The sequence below is a fragment of the Zootermopsis nevadensis genome, unplaced genomic scaffold, assembly GCF_977971745.1.
Source record: "Zootermopsis nevadensis isolate Lab colony 2312 unplaced genomic scaffold, Znev_1.0 Znev_ptg000020l, whole genome shotgun sequence".
Lineage (NCBI taxonomy): Eukaryota > Metazoa > Arthropoda > Insecta > Blattodea > Termopsidae > Zootermopsis > Zootermopsis nevadensis.
Window position 1 is genome coordinate 10,277,583 of NW_028259152.1, and position 22,726 is coordinate 10,300,308.

General features: G+C 37.8%; 1 protein-coding gene across 5 annotated transcripts in view; it reads left to right on the forward strand.

Annotated features, from left to right (window-relative positions):
* Positions 1-1,255: 1,255 nt before the first annotated feature.
* The window catches only part of dac (dachshund family transcription factor), a 457,012-nt gene continuing 435,541 nt past the window's right edge, over positions 1,256-22,726 (forward strand). Inside the window, exon 1 of one of the 5 annotated variants that reach the window (XM_087351712.1) lies at positions 1,256-3,297. In XM_087351712.1, the coding sequence (XP_087207838.1) occupies positions 2,537-3,297 (761 nt within the window). In that variant the 5' untranslated portion in view covers positions 1,256-2,536. The remainder of the gene's footprint in view (positions 3,298-22,726) is intronic. The other 4 variants (XM_087351710.1, XM_087351711.1, XM_087351713.1 and 1 more) reach the window with 4 other exon arrangements.

The following is a 22,726-nucleotide window of genomic DNA, read 5'->3' on the forward strand; positions in this document are numbered from 1 at the left end:
ACTCCCACCCAGGGAACGACCATCCAGTGGGTATCGGACATTTCTCCGCATATAAAGTAGACCGGAAGCCTGTGATATCGAAGTTAAAATGCGTCTTTAGAGTGTGGAGCTGTGACAACGTTTATTTCTTTTGTCTGAGGCCTGTTATTCACCCTTCGCGAATTAGGATGATTCACGGTTTACTCTGGGATAGTGAGTCCTGTATAGACATTTCATAGGACTTGTTGAACGAGGGTTGACCCCATCGCAAGGCCGCCAATTAAAGCAGGACAATACAACACGGAGAAACGCGAAACATGTAATCCCGTTCGGATTCAGAACTAACTGCCTTAGTCCTGGCGCGCTCCATGACTGCTCGCTTTGTGGGTCGTGTTGCTGCTGAGAACGGTGATTTTATGCCTAATTAACAGACACTTATATTAAGGCACATTTGAAACAAAATTAAGAGTGAAATAAAGGATAAAACTAAATTCTCTAGGGTCTTCAGCAATAACATTACATTTGAAAAAATTCTGTAGCTTCTAAGCAAAGAATATTTAAGCTGAAGATGGCTATCTTCTGGGTTGTTGCGCCGTGTAGTCTTGTAGAACTTTATCGACGTTTCAGAGGTCCTTGCTGCCTCCATCATCAGGGCGATGAAGATGGAGGGAGCAAGTCATTTTTAAATAATAAAAATATCTGAAACAGAATACAGCTCTTCACTAGATAAATCGTTTTGTCATTGAAAGGGCCAATGCAACAATATTTCAAAGTAATATTTAAATTTAGCAACGTCTCTGTTGAACACAGAAACATTACAACTGTGCCGACACGGCTGATAATTTCAGGATCGTAGTTCCTCTATTCTCTGACTTCATTAGCACGCCACTGAATAATAGCGTCATTAAATTACAAGCATTATGACGTATTCAAGTCTGCACTTTTGGAAACTACAAGCTAGTTTGCCAATTCGCTCATAGATGTCGACTCAATAAGCAAAGTGTCTCGTTTTACCGCAGCAGTTGCGGCCGTGTTATTGCATATGAACCTAATAGCGAAGTTACAGGGGGAGCTGTCTCTCCCCTACTGGTCCGTCTTTCTCTCGCCCCACTAGCCTGAACCACACTGCTTTTCCTGCCTGCCAGAGCGATAGGCTCGTTTTACTGGCGATCAGCTGTTCGAAACGCGTGTGTGTATGTGTGCGCGCGCGATGGAAAAAAGTCGTGGCTATTGCGCATAGCGTGATAGTTCACTTCAACAGTTGGTACACCTTTTTACAGTGTGTTCGCGCCTAGTGCTAAACACTTTTACGATTTGTGAAAAATACTGATTTCTTCGTGTTTTCGTGTTGTGTGTCTGGCAAAGCCTAGTTTTACATTGTGAGCACCTTGTATGTCCGCAACACACAATGCAGTTCTGTTTTGCTGGCTGCCACACATCACCGCGTTAAGGTGATGAAAGAGACACTGTTACCGACGGATTTGAGTCGGGAGCGAGAAGGAGAGACGGTGTAGCTGGAAGGGGAGAAGTAAGAGAAAAGACAGAGAGCGATAATACAGAAGAAAGAGTAAGTGAAGGAAGGAAATAGCAAGTACAAAACGACTTTTCTTGTTTTCACCACCACTGCCAGCAGTGTAGCAAAAGTAAAGAGAGTTTGTGTGAGTATAAGAAGAGGCGTGCCCCGAAAACCTAAAGCAAGTCAGGCGTAACTTGGTGTCGAGCCAATGAGAGAGCAGTGCTGTGTAAACTGTGGACCAATGGCAGTCGATCTGCGCATTTCGTGCGGATAATGACCGTGTTCTGAGCCTCTATCTCTCTTGGAGCGCAGCCCCAATACAAAGAAAACAAAGTAAAAAAAAAAAAAGGAGCCAAGTTTTCCACCCTCCCTCTGCGTTTTATTTATTACTTTTGTGACTGTGGACTGTACTTCTTGTGCACGTCTCATGTCCTCGGGACCTCAGAGTAGCTGCCGGATGTAATTTCCAAAGTGCGGAGAGCCCCCCCTTCCCAGTAAAAACACAGCAGCGCGTGTGTGTGTGTGTGTGTGTGTGTGTGTGTGCGATTACGACCCGTTCTTCTCCGTCTCTGTTTCCAGCGGGCGGTACCTCGTCGTCTTGTTTTGTTGTGTGAGCGGTGGAAGGATAAGGTACACGAGGTGAATAGAGGAGACATCATCCAGACAGAGAGAACGAATGCAGTGAGTGTTTTTAAGTTTTCTGCTGATTCCCTCCCCTCCCCTCTGTCCCGCAGTTTCTCTCGCACTGCGTCTTCCAGTGCTCTGTTGTTTCTCTTCTCTCGTATTGTGTAGAAGCATACAGTCAGTCGGACAGACAGACAGACAGACAGACAGACAAACCGATCAGAAGCGGCACCACTTGGTACCCTGCTCCAGATGAACTCGGCCCTGTGCACCAGTGACAATAGCCCTCGCCATCATGGGTTTAGACAAGTGCCACGACGAGTGAACATGGTGTTGAGCGTGTGATACGTGCCAGTCTCTAGTTAACTTTTGTAGTGCGAAAAGTGGTTTTTTTGTTTCGAAGCAGCTTGGTGAACTATGAGTATGGATTCTGTAATGGACTCTTCTTCGACCAACAGCGACCACAGTAGCAATGCGTCTTCGGCGTCGCCGCCAGTCGCCATCAAACCGCCCGTCACTCCCCCGAGCAACAACCCCCCGGGGCCTCAACAGCCGCCCCACAGCCCGCCGCCGAGCATGGTGCGTCAGCCCGGAAGCCCCAGCTCAGTGCCTACCGGTACCCAACAGACGCCGCCAACGCCCCAGCACCCGCAGACACTCAGTCCTCCGCCCGTCTCAACCCCCAACAGCATCACAGCTGTGCCCCCGAGGATATCCCAGTCTGTGATGCCGCCTCTGCCGCCCCCGGGCCTCGGCCTGCTCAACTCGCTGGGGGGCGGCATGATCCACCACTCGCCGCTGGACCTGATGGCCGCGGCCCACCACGGAGGTCCGCCCCGGTCTTACAACAGCCCGCCGCCCATCTCGAGCTCCGATCCTACGGCTAATGAGTGCAAGTTAGTGGACTACCGCGGGCAGAAGGTTGCGGCCTTCATTATCGCCGGCGACACGATGCTGTGTCTTCCTCAGGCATTCGAATTGTTCCTCAAACACCTTGTTGGCGGACTGCACACCGTCTACACCAAGCTGAAAAGACTCGACATAGTGCCTCTGGTCTGCAACGTGGAACAAGTTCGTATTCTGCGAGGACTCGGGGCCATTCAGCCGGGCGTTAACAGGTGCAAGCTGCTGTCGTGCAAGGACTTCGACATCCTCTACAGGGATTGCACCACCGCCAGGTAAACCCACCCTCACTTTGCTTTGGTGTTCGCAGTGTCGAGACCGGATTGTGTCACACTCACTTTGCTGTCAGCAGGAAATATCTGTCGTGCTTTATTGACAACAAGTCAATAGTAGGTCGAGGATTTTCATTGAAATGCGTAGGCCTAATAAATCGCCGTGTATCCTCGTCGTATTGTTAGTAGGCCGCATTCTGTAACACTTCTGTGTAAGTTTCAAGACGCCACATAACTTTATAACGACACGTTTCACGAATGCGTTAAGGGCTCGTCTCTGACACTTCAGCTCTGCTACTTCTGTCATTTAAATGTTCGACTTGGCTACTCTTAAAATTTGCTCACGTACATCCACGTGCACTTTGCTGTTTTCACGGATCGTGACTTCTGGCCTGTTTCGATTCAGAATTAATTCCGAAACTATGAAACTTTTGTAGGCATGAATCCTTGGATGAGGGACCGGTCTTCAACAAAGTCTCTTACCTGTACAGGACAGCACAGGGCAACACTGGAAGACTGCGGTCATGTCCAAATTGAAATTCGAGCCCGCAGATCAGTTGTACGTATCCAAGACCGTAACGCACGCGTTACACGGCATGACCACAGTAAGTGGCAAATACTGCAGAACATAAAAATGTTTCGTGAAGTACAAAATACCGAGGAAGTAGTTTTCTCCCAGGTTCGTTACATTATACGTACACGATCTTTAATATTTAGTGCAAACGCATTTTGTTTTAATGTCATGTTCGTAAATGATGATCCCTGGTCTAAAATCTGTCTATTGCATTCCAGTCTTAGGCGTTGAAAAAGAGCTATTACCTATATAATAAATAATATATACATACTTATATAGCCATTTATATTTATATTAAAGTAAATTGGCCATATAACAAGTGGAAACTCATTGATTCGCCAAATTGGATTTGAAAAATTTACCTACAATTTACGTATGATATAGCACTAAAAATATATAAACATTTTTAAGTATTCTGTGTAAAATTGTTGTAAGCCCGTTTTCAGAATACGTTATGGAAATCATATTCCTTAGGCCTTAACTGAATTTGAATTTCAAATGCGTGAAAGTTTATTAAATTTTTACTAATTTTCCCCGATTAAGACCATAAGACATTAAAGTTTGTTATCATAATCTCTAAGTGACTAATATGTTTATACGACATATTCTAAAGAGGTTTTGCATTTTTATTGGAAGCATGAAAATATTCCTACTTAATTTTAACCCATTCCATGCAAGTTCTTGTTTAATTACATTTTCTTAGAAATGTCTATTGTAATATAGACGTGTAATTTCTGTGGTTACAAAGAAATATTGACTTGGCGTTAACAGTGGAGTCACAGCGAGGCACATTTTTTTCTGTGTTCTTCCAAAACTAAATCTCGTCTATAACAGACAGTGCTTTTGAATAAGTTATCTTGGGCGTGGCATGGAAATAATTTAAGGATTTCAGCGAAATTCGATTTTTGGCGTTTAAATTTCCCTGTTTTCGTCGACAAACACTGCAGTTACTATGTCGAATTTTGAAAGTTGACTTACTGAAATGCAACATAGACATTTTGGTAGAGTGGAAGAGGCAGTATTGTAACTTATTGTCACCGCTAATATGAACGAATTAATTTGTGTGAAAAGGGATGTGGTTATTATAAAGCATCTCTCTGGCGTGTAGGGGAAGGATTGTGAATTGTTAGATGTTACGAAATCATAAACGGCGAGGCCTCATACATTTTAAAATTGCGACATGCCTGTTTTATAAAATTGGCTGTGGGGCTTATTTCCTTTTCTGCATTCTGTACCAAATATGCCGCTATTTCCCTATTCTGGACTACTGTCTGTCTGTGTGCTTTGTGTGTGTGTTGATGATGACCACACATAGAAGTTATACCCATTTCACTTAAACAAGCCTAAAACAAGCACTGAGTTGTTGAGTTGTTCCTGAAGCCCGTGCAAGAGCGACATATGTTGACTTGAGTTGCGATGATCAACTTGCAAAGTGGGGCAGCAAAGCCACCGATCTGCAATACCTAAGATTAAAAGTTTTCTTCATATTATTGCACAGTAGTAACCAATATATGCTATAACCCCTAAATAAATTGATGTTCCTACCATTGAAATCGTCAACACAAAACAATAAACTCATTTTCCGGTGAACTAAGTTAGGGCAATTCATCTTTCTCGCTGTTTGTGAAGTAGCATTGTTTCAACATAGGTGATGATGATTCAAGAATAACTACAATAATATTAATGTAGCTGTATTGTTTGAGGTGGGTCCACACCGCATAAATAACTTACATGTATTAGTGGGTTCGATTTCCGTTGAGTTAGTTTTAAATTAGAACATGCCTAGTTCGTGAAAGCCGAATTTATTAGATAATAATAATAATAATAATAATTTTAATTCCTTCAATATCGTATCCTGTAGTTAAACGTTTCCGTTAGGGTTTTGAAAGCAAGCTATAATCAGAAGGTCCATTTGATACGGATCCATCTCGGCCCTCAATTTACGTGCTCTCTTATGATTTATGTCATTTTCCCTTATATATTTCCACCCTTCACTTCTTAATTTATTCACAATTGAAGAAATAAGGAAGACTGTGCATTTGGGCAGTCCATAAAGAAATTAACAGAGCATTGTTAGACGTGGATTAACCTTCCGTTGCTGGACTACGAAGGCAGCTGTAGGGTATGTCAAGTGGTGACAATGGGATGGCATGGATGGATCCTCGGCTTAATACGGAATGGATTATCAATATTACAGTTGGGACTTTGTGAAATTTCTAAATAGAAGTCTGTCCTCTTGTACAGAAATCAGTATCGATTCTTTCTGTCGAGTGTAACGCAATTTTTATCTGGAACTGCTGTAGGGCTGTTATTATTGTTATTATTATTATTATTATTATTATTATTATCTAATAAATGAAGTGAATTTAATTATTATTATTATTATTAATATTATTATTATTATAAAGATTGACTTATTTTCTGTAGGTTTGTAAATTTTTACCTGCAATACTTCTTCACTTCAAAATTGAGAAGGAAGACCAGTAGCGATAGGGACTTTCCCTAACTCGAAAATCCAGTGTTAACTCGTGTGTTGCTTCAGTAATCAGCATTTCAGTATTTTGTTCACACGGTGTATTTGTGAGTGAGGTATTTGTCTCAGAACAAAGAGGATTTTTTTCTAAAACGGCATGGACCAGTTGAGCTTAAAAAGCTAGGTAATTTCAACCGAAAACAGTCATCCCAAGAACTAATCATTGGCGTTATAATCATCGAGCTGCCAATACTTCTGTGTGTTTAAATATCCCTAACCTGCTTAGGCCTGTATTTGTTCCGCAATTTAACGAGTTTACAACTTAATAGCTTATAGACCCAGCGTATAGCATAAAATTGGAGGATGAATGAGAGAATTGAAGTGTGCAGATGAAGTGGTCGTGGCACATTAAAGGCACGCTATTATTCCAGTTACAAGTTATTGGCCACGGGGTCAAGATTTGAATTCAGAATATATCCAGTACGAAGTAGGTGTGATAATTCTATACATAAATTGTTTCATGTAAAGTTAAATTAAATGTTAGAAAATGTAATACCGTGTAAGATGCATTTTAGTAGGTCCATATCAAGAATATTTCTTGTTTTCTGTAATATGCCTCTTGGTCTATACATATTAACTATAATACCAATTGTAGTGTGCAATATACCGGTGACTTGAAAATCTGTTTTCAGTTATTTATATATTTTCATGGGAATGAATCATTAATTTGTAAACGCAGAACTGATTACATTTTCAACCCATGTCACACAATAAATAATTGTCCTAGTACAGGAATACGGCAATTCACAAAGTGGGGCCTATTCATTATCCGTAAGTTGAGGTCTCACGCGATGCCACTTGGGCCATTTTTACCCTTTAGCCCTGTAATAGGAACGTAGAGAGATACGAGGGTTGCCTGCTACCGTCTCATGACTAAATTATGACGTCTGCTGAGGAGGTTCTTCATCGTCTATTGCTTGCTCTTGTGGTCTGCGTTCTCATGATTACTGCGGGGTAAAGCAGTTGTATAAATTACGAATCATTCGACTCTGTTACATATTCCATAATGGCGCCGGAGGTGGTTGGTGTATTAAATTGACCATTAAAATACCCTCGATCTGATTGCACGACGTGTTATCTCCAGAATTGAAGATATCTTGATTTTTGTTCATTTTAACGTAACTCATCATTCTGATATAAGGTCTGAATTGATAACGAATACCCTAAGTGAGACCTCAAGTAGACAGGGCCCTTTCTTGAGACACGCATTCAAGGTTTATTGATGTCCGTTCAAACATGAAATTACTAATTTTACCAAATTTGCTAACAGGTTCACTAAGACGTCTGTTTTGTAAGAAGTTTTAATTTACTACAACTTTTCGTGGTATTAGCCTGTAGCTATAATTCTTTCGGACAGCTGTAAAAGCAATTGATTTAAAGTCTGTGAAAGACGAGGTTCGAATAAAATGTAGAATGACGGTTTCTGGTTCCAAGAAAATGCTCTGCTACCCCATTTGATCCGTTAATGACATTTCCGGAAAATAATAGTTTATTATTCTGAGAGCCGAACGTAATTCCTATAGGCTTATAGGCCTACACTGTGTGGTAAAATCAAAGCTAAAAAGGTGTTACACATAGTTACCGCAGCGCTATAAACGGAAATATGAGTGTTAGTTCTGTGTTAATATTCAGACTCCTAGTCGAAGGCAATTCTTCGGTGAATTTCATGGCTCTATACGCCAAGTTCTATTCAAGCATGAAATGTATGCCACAAAAGAAATGCTACAAAATTTGTCTTTCTGAAATTAATTTAAAATTTCTGTAGGTTTTAAATTATAGTATTTTAATTTATTTTCGAACATTTCAATTAAAACATATGTGGACCTATCAGATGACAGGCCTACGATAAATTCCGAAATTCTTTGAAGAAAAATTTACGACTTTGAGGAGCTGATATACTATAATTAGGACGTTCTGTTAAAAACAGTATGGTGATAGTAATATACTCTAATTTCAGTTTTGATACCTGTCCATTTAATGTTTCTTAATTCTCAGCCAAAATAAGAACATTAATTACACGTTTTAATTTAATGCTTTCGAGAGGTAGAGAGTTTCGTAAGTGCTTAACTCTTTGGTGAGCAGTGAATAATGTTACAGTAATATTATTGTAATTTTTTAAATATAATTTCTTAATCTTATATTCTCCTGGAAGCGATGAAAAACGCCTATTTTAAATCTTTAAAATATCTAAATTTTTGTTAGCAAAAGACTGAAAGACTACTTTTAAAGACTGTTAAAAATCAGAACAGTAATCAGCATCACACAATACGAATAAAGTGCGTCTGTAATTTGATAAGCGTTGACCAATGCCTGTTAATTATCTCCTGTGTTATGCTTATGTCGTTCTTCTTTCGTACTTATTCACCCGCGTAAGTGAAATGATATTCTTCTGTTTTCAGATCCTCTTTTTTGCTAATTTACCTGAAATGTGCCCGACGCGACATGGACCCCCACCGACACACATTACACGATTATAAACGTCCTCTTGCTAAATGAACGACGGCTTTAGACCGACTGTCTAATAAGTTTTCGTTGATACTTGATAACAAATATAATTTTTATAGCACAGTTTTGTAGTTATCGTGTGACCTACTAAAATGTTTTTGGATCGTTTTACATTTTAATAAAATCTGTATGCATATAGCCTACTGTCCTGTAGAATAAAATTACCACGGCATTGATATTAATATTCTGTAAAAATATGGCATTGAAATGTCGTACGTTACTTTTTACGGGTCATCGTAAAAGAACTTAAGCAGGCCAATTGATCATATGTCGTAGTCTTGTGTTATTTTAAATACGTATTTAATGTTGCGTCGGTGTCCGGGGAGCATAAAATTTAACTTTAATAATAAGGGAACTTACATATTTCTTAAATCTTGAAGCAATGCCGAACGTTCGTCTACAGTAGTTGAAGCCCTTAAACAACCCCCCCCCCCCCCCCAAAGAAACACAGAAATTCCGAAAGAATCACAATAGCTGAGACAGGAAATACATTCTTGCAGGGTTGAAGAACGAGATGAACGTGATTTTTTCGACCGAAAAATAAGCCATCGTCCATTATATTAGAACGGATGAAAAATTAATTTATTTGTGCACTGATTTAAACAATTAACGTGAGGGGGCAAGAGGTTATTAGCAGTTTTTATTGTAGACACTACCATTTTCTTTCAAAAGAAGCGTGAAATATTCCGAATAGAATACATTTCTGCATAAAGACATGGAAAATGAGACTTATTCTAAAGATGAGCCACATAGGGAAATACATTTGGTTTCTTTTCATTAAACTTTATTTCATTAACTGCATCATAGGGCACGGAAAGATGCTTATGAACGGTGAGTAGTTACGGATTTTGAACGCGATCTTCGTGGCCTATTCCAAATTACTATCCCTGAGACACGAAGTTGTGAGCAGTTTAACTGGCCGCGCGGAGAAGTCAATTTGGAAGGCTCATCTGAATGCAGCCTACTACTTTAACGATGTTTCAGCCTCCTTATTCAAAATGTAATTCCACTGTTTATATGCATATATCAATGATAGTGATAGTAACGAGCCTCAGCTGGCTCTTGAACAGATAGCTCGTAAGATAATATTCAAATCTTAATAGTAAATTAAGCTCGTTAGTCGCGTTCTGTCTCTAAACGGAATTCGAATCCATGACCCAAGCGTGTGTCCTGCTCATTTGCTCGCTAAGTCTAGCGCTCATTGGATTTGCCGCAATAACAAGTAGGAAAGGAAAAAGTCTTTGCTGAAGAACTAAAAATCGTTCAAAAATGGCAGTTAAATTGGTGATACCGGAAGTAGAAACATTGTATCAAAAACAGCGCCATATAGCACGATGGTGGTTTTTGGTATGAGAACGATGCAGAAAATTGGCGAAAGAAGCGTTTAAAAAGAGGAACTTTTTTGAAGATTTTATTAAATTTCAAGAGTACTGAAATGAAAGAATTTCAAGAAAATTTGTCTTATATTATTTGTTCACAGAGCCAACTTTAGTTGCCTATAGCTTTGATTGTAAAATATATTTCTTTTCATACTGTGAACGAGAAAAATTAATTTGCTACAAAATTTTTGTGCATTACTGGCTTCGTTCTGTGATATAATCAGTAAAAAATTATAATTTCTCCGCAGATCAAGCGATATGTACGCTGTTTTAAAGCAGTGGAAATTAAAATTTCCGGAAATGTACAAATAAAACAATTTTGAATTACTATATTGAGAAAATGTTAAAATGTCTTGATAAAATGTCGAAGTATTCTACCAACATAATACATTATTTAATATATCTTCTTAAATTGAAATAGCCATTAAATAGACATAGTCTGTTAAAATTAAATCATTAGTCTTCACAGATGTCAGTTTTTAAATATGAATCCTCTCTTCAAATAAACCTTTAATTTTATTAGGTTAATCGATTGAATAAAATTGTATAGCTGTAAAGTGTTTAGTCTAATAGTCAGCCAACGTTAAATAAACAAACAAGCATCACAAAGCAATGACGAACTTGAATTCATAGTAAAATCCTCAATAAGTGTAGAGTAATATGTAATTTCCTTTTTAAGTCACGGTGTTTAGAAAGCCGCTAGACATTGAAAACATTTCAAAATGTTTCAAGAGCAACTGTTAATGTTTTCTGACGGCAATAAGAGTTTGACGTGCTTGTTAATAACGAATGTAGGTCTTCATGTAGGTATCCTAGAATTCAGAGAAAGACGTAATATTCAGTGTAATGACAAGTTTGCGGATTCAACGACTGAACCATTAGAATTGTTCTTGGAAATACTTTTTGAGTTTTTCACATATTTATTACGTCACTCTGTAAAATCCTTGTTACTTGTTTTGTGTGGCTAGAGGTGTGCCTGAAGACGGCTGTCTTTTTGACTGTTGCACCGTAATCATAGAGGCAGTATACACGTCTGAAACGTCGGTCAATACCTAACAGACTAGACAGTTAAGCAACACAGAAGACAGCCGTTATTACAGAATATAGGATTATGAAAAAATATTAAAAATTGTGGAACACTTGTTTATTTTGAATTTGCAGATAATTCAGGTTACTCGAGGCATTATAATCTTGTCACACGCTACAGGATAATATGAATAGGCTTTTGTGAAGGTAAATGATATAGAAGGTGTTGGAAGTTCAAATATTTGGCAACGACGGTAACAAATCAAACGTTCTGTGTTCAAGTCTGCTGTCAAAAAACATAAGGATTTACGCACACAAAACTATTCTTTTACCTGTTAATTGCCTGGGTTGGGAACTTGGTCTCCCACATTACACATTGAGAGTGTTTTAGAACAGGGTGTTGAGAATATTTGGACCTAAGCGGATTGAATTGATAGAAAAGTGGAGAAAATTACGTAATGAGGCTCGCTATGATTTGTTCTCTTGCCGTAATTTTATTTGCACGATGAAATAATAGAAAATGAAACGATAGGGACATGCAGCTTGGGAGATGAGAAATGTGTGCAAAGTTTTTGTTGTGAAGCTTGAAGTTAAGCAACCAATTGGAAGACATAGGCACAGGTGTGATAATAATATTTTAATTGATCTTAGGAAAACTGGTTGGGTGACTGGGTGCGGTGTGTATCCATTAGGAGCAGGACTGTGGACACAGTATTGGACATTTGGTCCCATTAAAGGCGGATAATTTTATTCAATATCTCAGCGTACTCTTAGGTTCTCAGGAAGGACTTTGCCTCATGGAGTAAATTATTTGAGGCATTTATGTGTATGTACATTACCTGAAACATAATATTCATGACATGAATACGTTTCAAAAGCAGGCCTATTTGGGTTATCAGTTGCTTATAAAATTGAAAAATATTTTCATAAACTTGTTTATGAAATCGTTCACAAAATACTTGTTAGTATAAAATAAATTAAACTCCCTCCGCATTTGAAATCGCACGTTAAATTCTACTCATTTCCTCCGCCCGTACATTTTTCACGGGTATGAGAATCCGCAAATACGCTCTCTAAACCAAGTCATAAACTAACTAAAAAGAGAAAGAATATCAGAAGATCTCCTTCTTTGTCGAGATAGTATTGGCGGTGTAAGTAGGTGGGTTACTTCGCTCACAGTTGTGCTTATTAAAACAAGTTAACAACAGAAAGCACAACGTAAAATACAAATAGAAACCAAAACTTTATTATTGTTCTCATGAGAGCAGGCCACTGGAGTCTTTCCAGGGGTGAAAACAGCTGATAAATGAGCGGATTTCTAGAAATCTTTTTCGTTTATAGTCGGGGCACACTTTGGAGTCTGTAGCCTGAGGTCGTCTTGCGCAGAAACCATAGTTTTCTCTCAAGGTCAGACGTAAACAGTACAAGGTAATCTACCTCAGTGAATCAGTTTTGAAGTATTTAGTCTGAAATGTGGATTATTTCGGCAGCGCTATCTGATTCTTTCACGGACATTGGTCTCTTTTTTCTCTTGGCCATCCTCTGATACTCTAGCTGCGTCCAACCGCTACTAATAAAGATTTTACCATTTTAAAGCTTATAATTTTCGAAAACAAGGCAACAGCCTGCCGGTACTGAATATTTATTTTTGGTTGTGTGCGTCCGTGTTGAGATGAATCAAGTCTACTTTGGTGGGGATGAATCTGTACTGGTGTTATGAGTACCAGGGCTGTCTGTCTTAAGAGGTCACATACTGAGATCGATCATTTGTTAGATTTCTTCTGTGTTATCTTGTGATGTGTTTGCACCCCCCTCTAACCGTCGAGTCTCAACACTTATAATAAATAATTACATATTTAAGATTAGTGGTTGGTAAGTAGAAAGAAGAAATGGATTTCTGTCGGTCACTTCTGCAAAATATCGGCTTGTTCTTACAAGAAAGGTCATTCTGGACACTAAATGATTGTGATAAACTTACATAAGTCATACAGGCCTGCATATGAAACGGCTGGCATTTGTCAGAAACATTGTTTTAATATAGTAGACCCTATACAGAGCAGTAGACGTTTCCCGAATCGGATTGTACAACCGAGAAAATTAATCAAATACGACGAAGCAGTCGAGGGCCGGGCTGTTTGCAACTGGTCCTTATCTGCAGGTTCCTAACATTTAAAACTAATTAAATAGCACCGCCTCAGTTCTCTTTTTAAGTGTGAAATGTTTTAACTTTACGATTTATTGTTTTGATATTTACAGCTGATTATTGCAGTGTAAGATACCCATTATCACATTATTACCCCTTACTTTTACGATCTGTTAAATTCCCATAACTGATAAATATCGACAACTGTGGACACTGAAACGAATGTTTAATAAGTAACCAGTGATCGGGTTCTAATTATAATTTTGAAACATACTTATAAACTAGAGAATAAGAAAATTAGGCATTACGATTAACTTAAAATAGGATTTGTTCAGTATGTAGAAATGGTTGAAAGAAGCTTACTTCCCTAATTATTTGAACAATAATTTAATTTAGGCAATTCAGTTCTCTTTGTTATATTTGTGTATATATTCTATTTGCGTCATATTATAAATAATTGTGATTTCGAGTGAATATTGAATTACATTGTCAAGATCATCTCACTGGAGTGGTTTCAGCATACCCTCTATGTCATTTAATAGGAAATGACGACTGAGTGGCAGTTCTGTTATGATCTGTTAATATTAAAAGACATTTTGAATGATGGTGGCACATTATGCAATACTTACACGAGTGAGTATTGCATAACCTGTGCTTGGTTCAATGAACTACAGGATATGATTCATTATTTTACCAATAGATTTCGACTGAATAAAGTAATCTGATGTAGCATTTCGTGAATATATTTATCGGAATATTATTTTTTATATTTTACTTTTGTTAATTATTCCTGCCGCCATTGTTATTTGTTCTGATAATTCCCACTACAATTCCACCCAGTCCTTATCACGTCAGATCCAAGTACGTCTAATTACGAATAAGCAAACATTCGGAGAATATTTTTTTAAAAAAATAAAAATTCGGCAAAGATTTAAAAAAATATCGAAAATATTTCCTCGTTCTCCTATTTGCCTTTGTATTTCCTTATTTCTCGTGATGCTCCCACTGTTCGTCCAGCTTTTAGTATATTTTTGCGGTACGTAAGATTACTGTACTCCACTTGTGACGCAGGTAGAAGGCTGAACGTTGATACAAAACGGAATCCAGGCACCTGGATGTTACGACCTGACTAGAAGTATACAATGTCCTGATGCGCATCAGGGATTCAGACGGTAACATCCTTTTCACAATTTACTGCCATCTTTCTGGTATCATTTCACTACACATAATAAACGTTTGGATATATACAAAGAATTTGTCGGAACTTTGCTTCAGCTTTGTTGTACTCGATGCTGGTGAGATGTTTCTGTATCTGCTTCATGATCTCAGCATGTTTTAGTCTACCTTTTTATTTGTCTACATTTAATTAGAAGATGGTAGTTAGGTCGAGTGTTATCCATGTGGGAGATTAAATTGGACACTAATCAAAATATAGACTTATTAGCTACTTTAATATGAAATTGATGTTTATTTTCGGTTTTAGTGTACCGTGCTTTATTTTAATTAATGATAATTATATTAAAGTATTATTTTGCACAAAACGTATTCCTCGCGATTATAAGGAATACAGGTGTTACTCAAGATTTTATGTAAGGTAATAATAAAATATGACATTGAGGTTCGATTAAGAACTGTAACAGCCCAGAATTTTACAATATAGGTGTAATTGCTTTGGAGCATTACCACTGAATTTTAATCTTTATGTTTTTAAATTCTAATATATTTGCCAAAGAACCAGGGTTACTTCTTCAAAATGCTAGTAATTAGCTGAGTCCGTAAGGCCCTGCCATGACGGTGGAGGCAGTAAGCTCTCTAGAAACGTCGGTCAGTACTACTAGACTACACTGTGCTACATTCCAGAAGACAGCCATCTTGAAGCCTTTAATAATTACAGCAATTAGTATTATAGGGCTTTGTAAAGTAGCTTTTATAGATTTGTGGACTTCATGCTGGTGCAGACATTACTTTTGAAGTTCCAAACCGGGGTGATTTTTAATTATCTTTCACGCCACCCATACATCTCAGTGTCGTGGTGATTGGGCGCGTAGTACTTCTAATGCGTTGTCTTGTATCGACATTGTCTATCCGTTTACCAAATATCATTTGTTTCCTACCCTGAAATTTAAGGCACTACGTTCCTCGATGGTTACGATCTGCTAGACCACACGGTGTCACAAGATGGAACTTAAGTTACAAGCTGTTATAGAAGTGTTTAAATTAAAGTATGACTTTAAAATGTTATGAAAACTTAGAAGCACATTTATAGCTATTAACTTTAACTTCGTAGCGATTATTAAATTTTTACTTGTTCCTAACACTGGACTGTGGCCAAATGTCCTGAAATCAACCTGAAACTTCTTCTGCTTATGTGATCACATATAAAGGGCCTATGCCTTATTTAAATTTTCAAATAAGTCTATACGTTGGTATAATGGTCAAACTCTGCTTTTGAATATCGATCTGGAATTTGGTCTTCTGAATTATCTTAAAGTATATTTAGAATTAGAGCATTAGATATGGAATTGTAGAAAAATTTTAATAGATCTAGTAAATAAATTACAAATGACTGAAATGGATCTATACCAGATTATAATAAGAAATATTCGGATTTGTTGACTATTAATTATTACAACTTAACATGTTGCATTTTAGTTACATAACAAACATGTGTGTACGTAGTTCTGGAGATATTAACACTTGACAGTTGTAATGCTTCAAACAGCAGACTTCTAGAGGAAATCACACAGTGAACCAACATAACTGGTATTACTGCACTTCATTAATATTATTCCGATTCTCGTATCAAGAACGAGATGGATGGGACATGTAGCACGAATGGGACCGATAAAATATAAACAATTTTAGTTGAAATATTTAGATGTTCATGAGGGGTTAAAACTAAAGTGGGTCTTCGAGTGATCATGTGTCGGTTAGACACAGCGTAGTGTCCTGTGGCGGGCTTTTGTAAAAGCGATTTCACGAAAATCAGGTCCTGACCAGTTCAGCGACAAATTCTGAAGCAGGACCTTCCGTAGAGGTAGTTGGTTGTAATGAATTTAAAATGAAACTCCACATCAGCATGTTATATACCTGCACGCTGTTATAAATATAAGAACGGGCATCCATTCCAGTACATTATTCTAGAATCTTTAAGTTTTGGTTTGTAATTTATAACGACGATGTGTTAGATACAGAGGTTGTTCAGTCTAATTTTAAGAGATGGCTGCAAAGACTGTTAAGGACTTGGGGGAAAAACTCGTTTATGGCATATGGCAAGGTACTGTTCACGCATTAGCCCAAATGAAACTCAGAAAGCCTAAGAAAGACTTTATATTAACATGTTTTGGTTGGTTGAGACAACCCTTCTGAACAGGAGCCGGGATAATTACTACTTGAATTAACCTGTTGCAGAGTGTGTTAGTGCCTCGCAGACCGCTGTTTCATTTCGCGAATTGTTTGTTAGCTAAAACTCCCACCATTTCGTTGTTATACGCCTGTACTTGCAACACGGCACCCACAATTATCTTAAGTCTTATCCTCGTTTCTGTTTAGTCTTTTATTTGTCACACTATTGTCATATACTTCTCTACTGCTTCATTTCATATTACTCTCGTCTTCATCTTTCCTATAGCTGTCTTCTACCGTTATGTTTTCTTCTGTCTTACATGTTCTGTTGCCTTTACCCTCTTCTTATTTTACTACTTTTGTTGTTCCCTCTTCATTCATTGTTTGCTTCATCTTCTTTACGTTATTATTCATAATTTAATACTCATACTTCTTTAGCCTTGTTTATTTTTCGTCTTCTTTATCATTTATTTCACTCGTCTCTTCTGATTCTTCTTTCTCTTTCTGTTTACTGTTCTCATTCTTCGTTTCTTCTCCTCGTCACATTTTATTCATTTATATGCCACTTCTTCATTCTCTACTGCTGCTTATTTTTCTTAAAGCTCTTGGCTCTCCGGAAAACAACGAGGAGTTGCGAGTTAATAGAAAAGCCGAAAACCAGCAGCACGTGTTTTCTTCCGCGAGTCACAACCAACGAAAAGCTTTCCAACTTGATTTTAACGACCCTGAATACGTTTTACTATTATATATAAATGTCTTCCTCTTTTATTTATTCCCCGATTGATTTAAGACCTGGGGCTTATTTCATGGGTGTCGACAAGTTGATGAGTTTCTCTATACGTTGTAACAGTATACAAAATAGACTCGTCTCCTTCCACCATCTTCGTCTTCTCTACAAGCCTGAAAAGTTGGACTTCTTATCATTTACTTTTTTTTATTCTCGCTTCTGTTTCTCCAAATTCGTTATATTGACTTGTAAATTTAAATCCTGTTGTTATTGAGACGTGGCAGTTAGTGGTTCGCTAAGTTCTTGCCCCATAATTAAAAGTCACTTCGGATGCAACACAAGAACGCGTTTAAAAGTGAACATGTGAAATTGAATTGTGTGTAGGCTGTTTGTAGCTGTGGCGTCATTTCTGTAATTGCAATGTTAACCAAACGAATTTATTATTAAATAAGGGCATATTTTTTTTCAGTTATAAAATATTAATATGAAATTGTTTTATCTCTATTATGTATGAATATAAATTGAATATGTTGTACAGTCGTCCCAAATATTTTATAGTACGGTTCGAAAAAGAGTATAGTCACTTAGCTGTAAACGAAATTCCCTGTTTTTATGGAAAGAAAAGTTTGTCATATTTCGTCCTTACACTGAGGCTACAGATGCTATTTTTGATTTCTTGAAGATGTAATATCGCTTTTTTAGTGCAAATGCGGACCATGTTGACTTTCGAGGTAAGCAGTTTGTAAATCATTCCATATATGATAGGTAAATAACGAATTTGGAAATAGAGAATAAAGATAACCCAGTGTTAACATTTTGACTCTGGGAAATTATGAAATTGTCGACAAACGTTATATGACACTTCTATCATCCGAATAATTTATATTTGACGTCCTCGTGACGATGGGAACGGTTTAGGACGTGTTTTGTTTCGATAGGGAAATTTACTAGCTATTATTACGAAGGGAGACTCTAGGCGTACATTTGAATTGTAATAGAGATGTAGTTGTGATCAAGAAATCGGAACATTTGTTTTGAAAAGAGAAACAGAATATCTTTGACTTCACTAAGGGGCTGAGCAATTCGAACGTTCACGGTTTAATTGTTGGTTCCGTACAAGCAACCAACCAGGATACAGATCAGCAGAAGAGTGGCTTATGTCATAGCCTTGTCTCGTGCCAAGGAGAACACATCGGGGCCGACTGGGTGTAAAGAAATTTGAATTACTTTTATTTCAGAACTATAAACCTCAACGGAAGATTTAACTTAGGATGTATGGTACCAAATGGGGAAATGTTATTAAAATTGACCTTAATTCTTATTGGCCGCCATGTACTTCTTCACTGTTGTCTGTTGGGTAACTGGAATTATGTTCAGAACACTACCAGTTCGTGATAGCTTCAATTTATAGGTCATTCCTGTAGCTTAAGGATTATCTTCGAATAGCAGTGAAGCTTTAGGATTGTATTTGAGACATACGCCTATCCGCCTTGAGCCATAGCAGGTTTATTGGCTGCCCTGACAGGTTTTCCTCAGTCCTCAAAACCAGGACCATGTAAATAGATCGCAATTGAATCCTTGCAGATCCTTACCTAATAACCGTTCACGATCGCTTTCGCATGTTATTTTACGCTATATTAATCTCTGCACTGGTATATTCTCGTTAAATAAACAGTCTTGATAGGGGTAAAATAGCCGAGGAGCGAAGCTGGCAAAAATATCAATCTAGTGTTGAGATCTGTGGCGTGCGAGGTTTTCATGCCTCCAAAACCTGGCCCTTATACACTCTGTTACCTTCATTTTAACCTTTATAGTAGTTTATAGTGTATTTCATTTCTGCTGGGAGCTTAAACTCACTGTCCAAAGCCGTCATCATATTATATACACTTATGAAAATGTTATGTTTTTTGTGCGCTGTTATTGTAACTGCCCCAGCGTAGGTTTTGGGTGGGTAGAACTGGCTCAGCACTGTGGCCAATTACAGGGTTTGTTTCCCTGGTGTGCCTTTTTCACAGAATTATATATATATATAAAATTTGATTTTCAAAGGAGATGCCTGATTACGTCAGCTTTTATCCTGGTCCTTGTAAAGTCATCTCCTACACTAATCTTATCTTTAAGTACTACACAACATATAAAGTTGGAAAAGCGACGTTAAATAACATAATAAATCTTTGATATTATCGTGACCATATATTCATACGTATGGTCATTTAATAACCTTCAGCAACATTTGAATCTTAGTATTAATTGTATAATTATGTTATTGAGAAGGTAGGCATAGTATCTTAGGCAATGGCGTAACTTTTATCGGTTTACTGCGTCACTTGTTACACCTTCGGAGGGAAACGAAAGGTCAGTGATTCGCAGTTTTTTACATGTCAGAAGTGTCTTTTACATTTGGATTAGAAATTAGACACCTCTAAGATCTTAAACCAGAGAACACGTTTTTCTTTCATTACCAAGTTTAATGCACGCCTGCATATATAGGCTAATTCTGGTGCATGAAAAGTGAATATTACGGTACTTTAACATAATTCTGATTTCACTGCATGTGCAAAAAGATGTCATGTTTCTCGGTCGTAAGAATTTCTTCATTTTCCTCTTCCGTGTTTGAGGGACCGCATCGAAATGGCCAATATCTCACCAGGAGGTCTCTTGGGATAATGCGACTCCCAATGGGTGAAGGGGTTGTATGGTACACTAATAAGGCAAGAAAAACATTTTCTATCCGATTACTTTGTCTGGTGCATCATCTTCAACTCCTGGATGCCATGTTGGACCTCTATGTTCCTTTTGTCTCCATTCGTTACTTATAGACTAGGGGTGGCCAATTATTTTCATTCGGCGGGCCCATTTGGTTTAAGTAGAAATGACTGCGAGTGAGAGAACTTTGCGAGAAATATGTACTACAAAAATTTGTGTTGGTTCTATTATTTATCTGTATTGACTAATCGCACTTTGTTGTTTCTCTAAATACAGAAATATTGTTGCGTAGTTTTCAATAGTTCTATAAAGAAGCAACTTTATATTTAATGTTAGCATATATATAAACGCTAATTTTGTAACTGAGGTTTATTTTAAAAGAAATATAAAATTTAAAATATCTATTGAAGCATGGAGGACAATCTGAATATGTACTTTTCTCGTAATGTATATTAAAGACCAGCTTAATAATAAATTCGAAGAAGGAAACACTATATTTTCTCAGACTCAGTTATAACTTAAATAAAAACAGTAAATATATGTTACAGACTTCAAAATTTACATTTCCGTCAAAATAATAATCGTCATTATTGTTAAAACGCGCTGTTTTCAGGGTTGTATCCACATCATATACAAATAAATTATAATAAACTTCAGTGTTATTAATTATACTCCAATATCTCCTGGGGCCGGCAGAATATTGGCCACCCCTGTAATATTACTTGTTAGTTTCCGTGATCGTTTGTCGTCTCAGAATCACGAACACATTCAGCACATTTTTAATGGGATAAGGGTGGGTAAGAAGGAAGAGGTTTAATCATGTTAATAATGGTGCATACAGTAATGAGAAATTACTGTTACCATGACGCCCGCACTAGTGAACATCGAGATGCAGGAAACAATTATCTAACCAGTTATTTCTACGCCTGTGAACCATAGGCTCTTACTTGAGGGACGAACATGAATTACAAGTGAAGATGATATCCTCTGGGTTGTTGCGTCTTGTAGTCTGCTATAGGTTTACCGACGTTTCAGAGGTTCTTGCTGACTCCATCATCAGATTACACTGGGCAGCAACCCAGAAGACAACCATATTCGTACTTTCAGACGTGCAAACCTGAAGCTAATTACCCGGAAACATATTTGTACCTGAGAGGAATCAGCTGGTCAACGTATTATAGATTTCGTAACTATTAACCCTGTGATCTATGCAGATTCCATACTATTGTTACAGTAGTGAAACGTATTAGATTAAGATGGTTCGGTTGGGCGTTGCTGAACATTGAAACAATCTGTTTATGATGAGAGTTATGCTAAGTAACAAGCTATCTAACTTCACTGCTCAGATGGTCAAGAAATTGTCCGTTCTTTATGGAACCAGAAGGTTGGTTACGATGTCCACATGAATTCTCCATCGGTTCCTATCCGTAGCCAGATGAATCCATCCCACACCGCCAATGTTATTTCCCTAAGATCCGTTTTAATATTATCCTCACTCAAACTGATTTTTCAGATTTGTCCAGTCTGTTCAGAGTTTCCAAGTCCTTCATGCGCTCTACTTAGCCACTAATCTCATTCTTCTTGACTTCAGAAAATCATGTCGAAATCAAAATAATAATGCTTAATAATCATTAAATATTGAAGCTGGTGGTTAATGAAAATTCGTGTGTATTAGAAAGATGTGAATTGCGTTCAAATGGATTAGAAATGGTTCTAGCCACGTGAAAGATTGAATAAATGTAGTATTCATAAAATAACTTATAAGAAGGATTTTAACAAGAACTTGAATACGTTGCGCTGAAGACAGTTCCCGGTCAATAGAACGGTCGTCGGCCAAGCAATCCCTAAAATTTCGGGTCCAGTCCGACCTAGAATATGAATGATTGCACTGTTTCTTATCGCTACCACTCGTCCAGATAATCACGACAAACTCCAGAATTTTATATTTTTCTATGGACTTGCAAATAAAATATTCAGATCTACCACAAAAATAGGAAATATCCTTCCCTTGAAACATTTAACCATTAATTAAATTAATTGCAGCATATGAGCAATATTTTTTTGGTGTTTTTAAAAATTGGAATCGGTAGAAGAGGGATACGGGAGAAAGGCGAGGATAGGAAAAATATACGAAAGAGGTAACCGACTGGAATAAAATGGGTAAGCATTGAACGTACGAAGGAAGTAATTCTCCGTTAAGTTTCAGCGAGGTTTTCTTCCACTAATGTTCCATAAGAGTATCAGCGAAAGGAAATGGCTGTTTTAATTCGAAGTACGCCACAGTACACGACGTGTAAAAACGGTTGTGGCCTGGAAGGTTTACCTGTCGCATTTAGCGCTGTACACTGATAATCTAGCACCACGAGTTTGAACCCCGCAGGGTTGCAGCTGGTAGTGTGTTATGTGGGGGGGGGGGGGTGGATGGCGTTTTTGCGTCAATTTAATCTCATCGGTTGTGGTATGCCTGTCACTGAATAAATATGGGAATTGAATA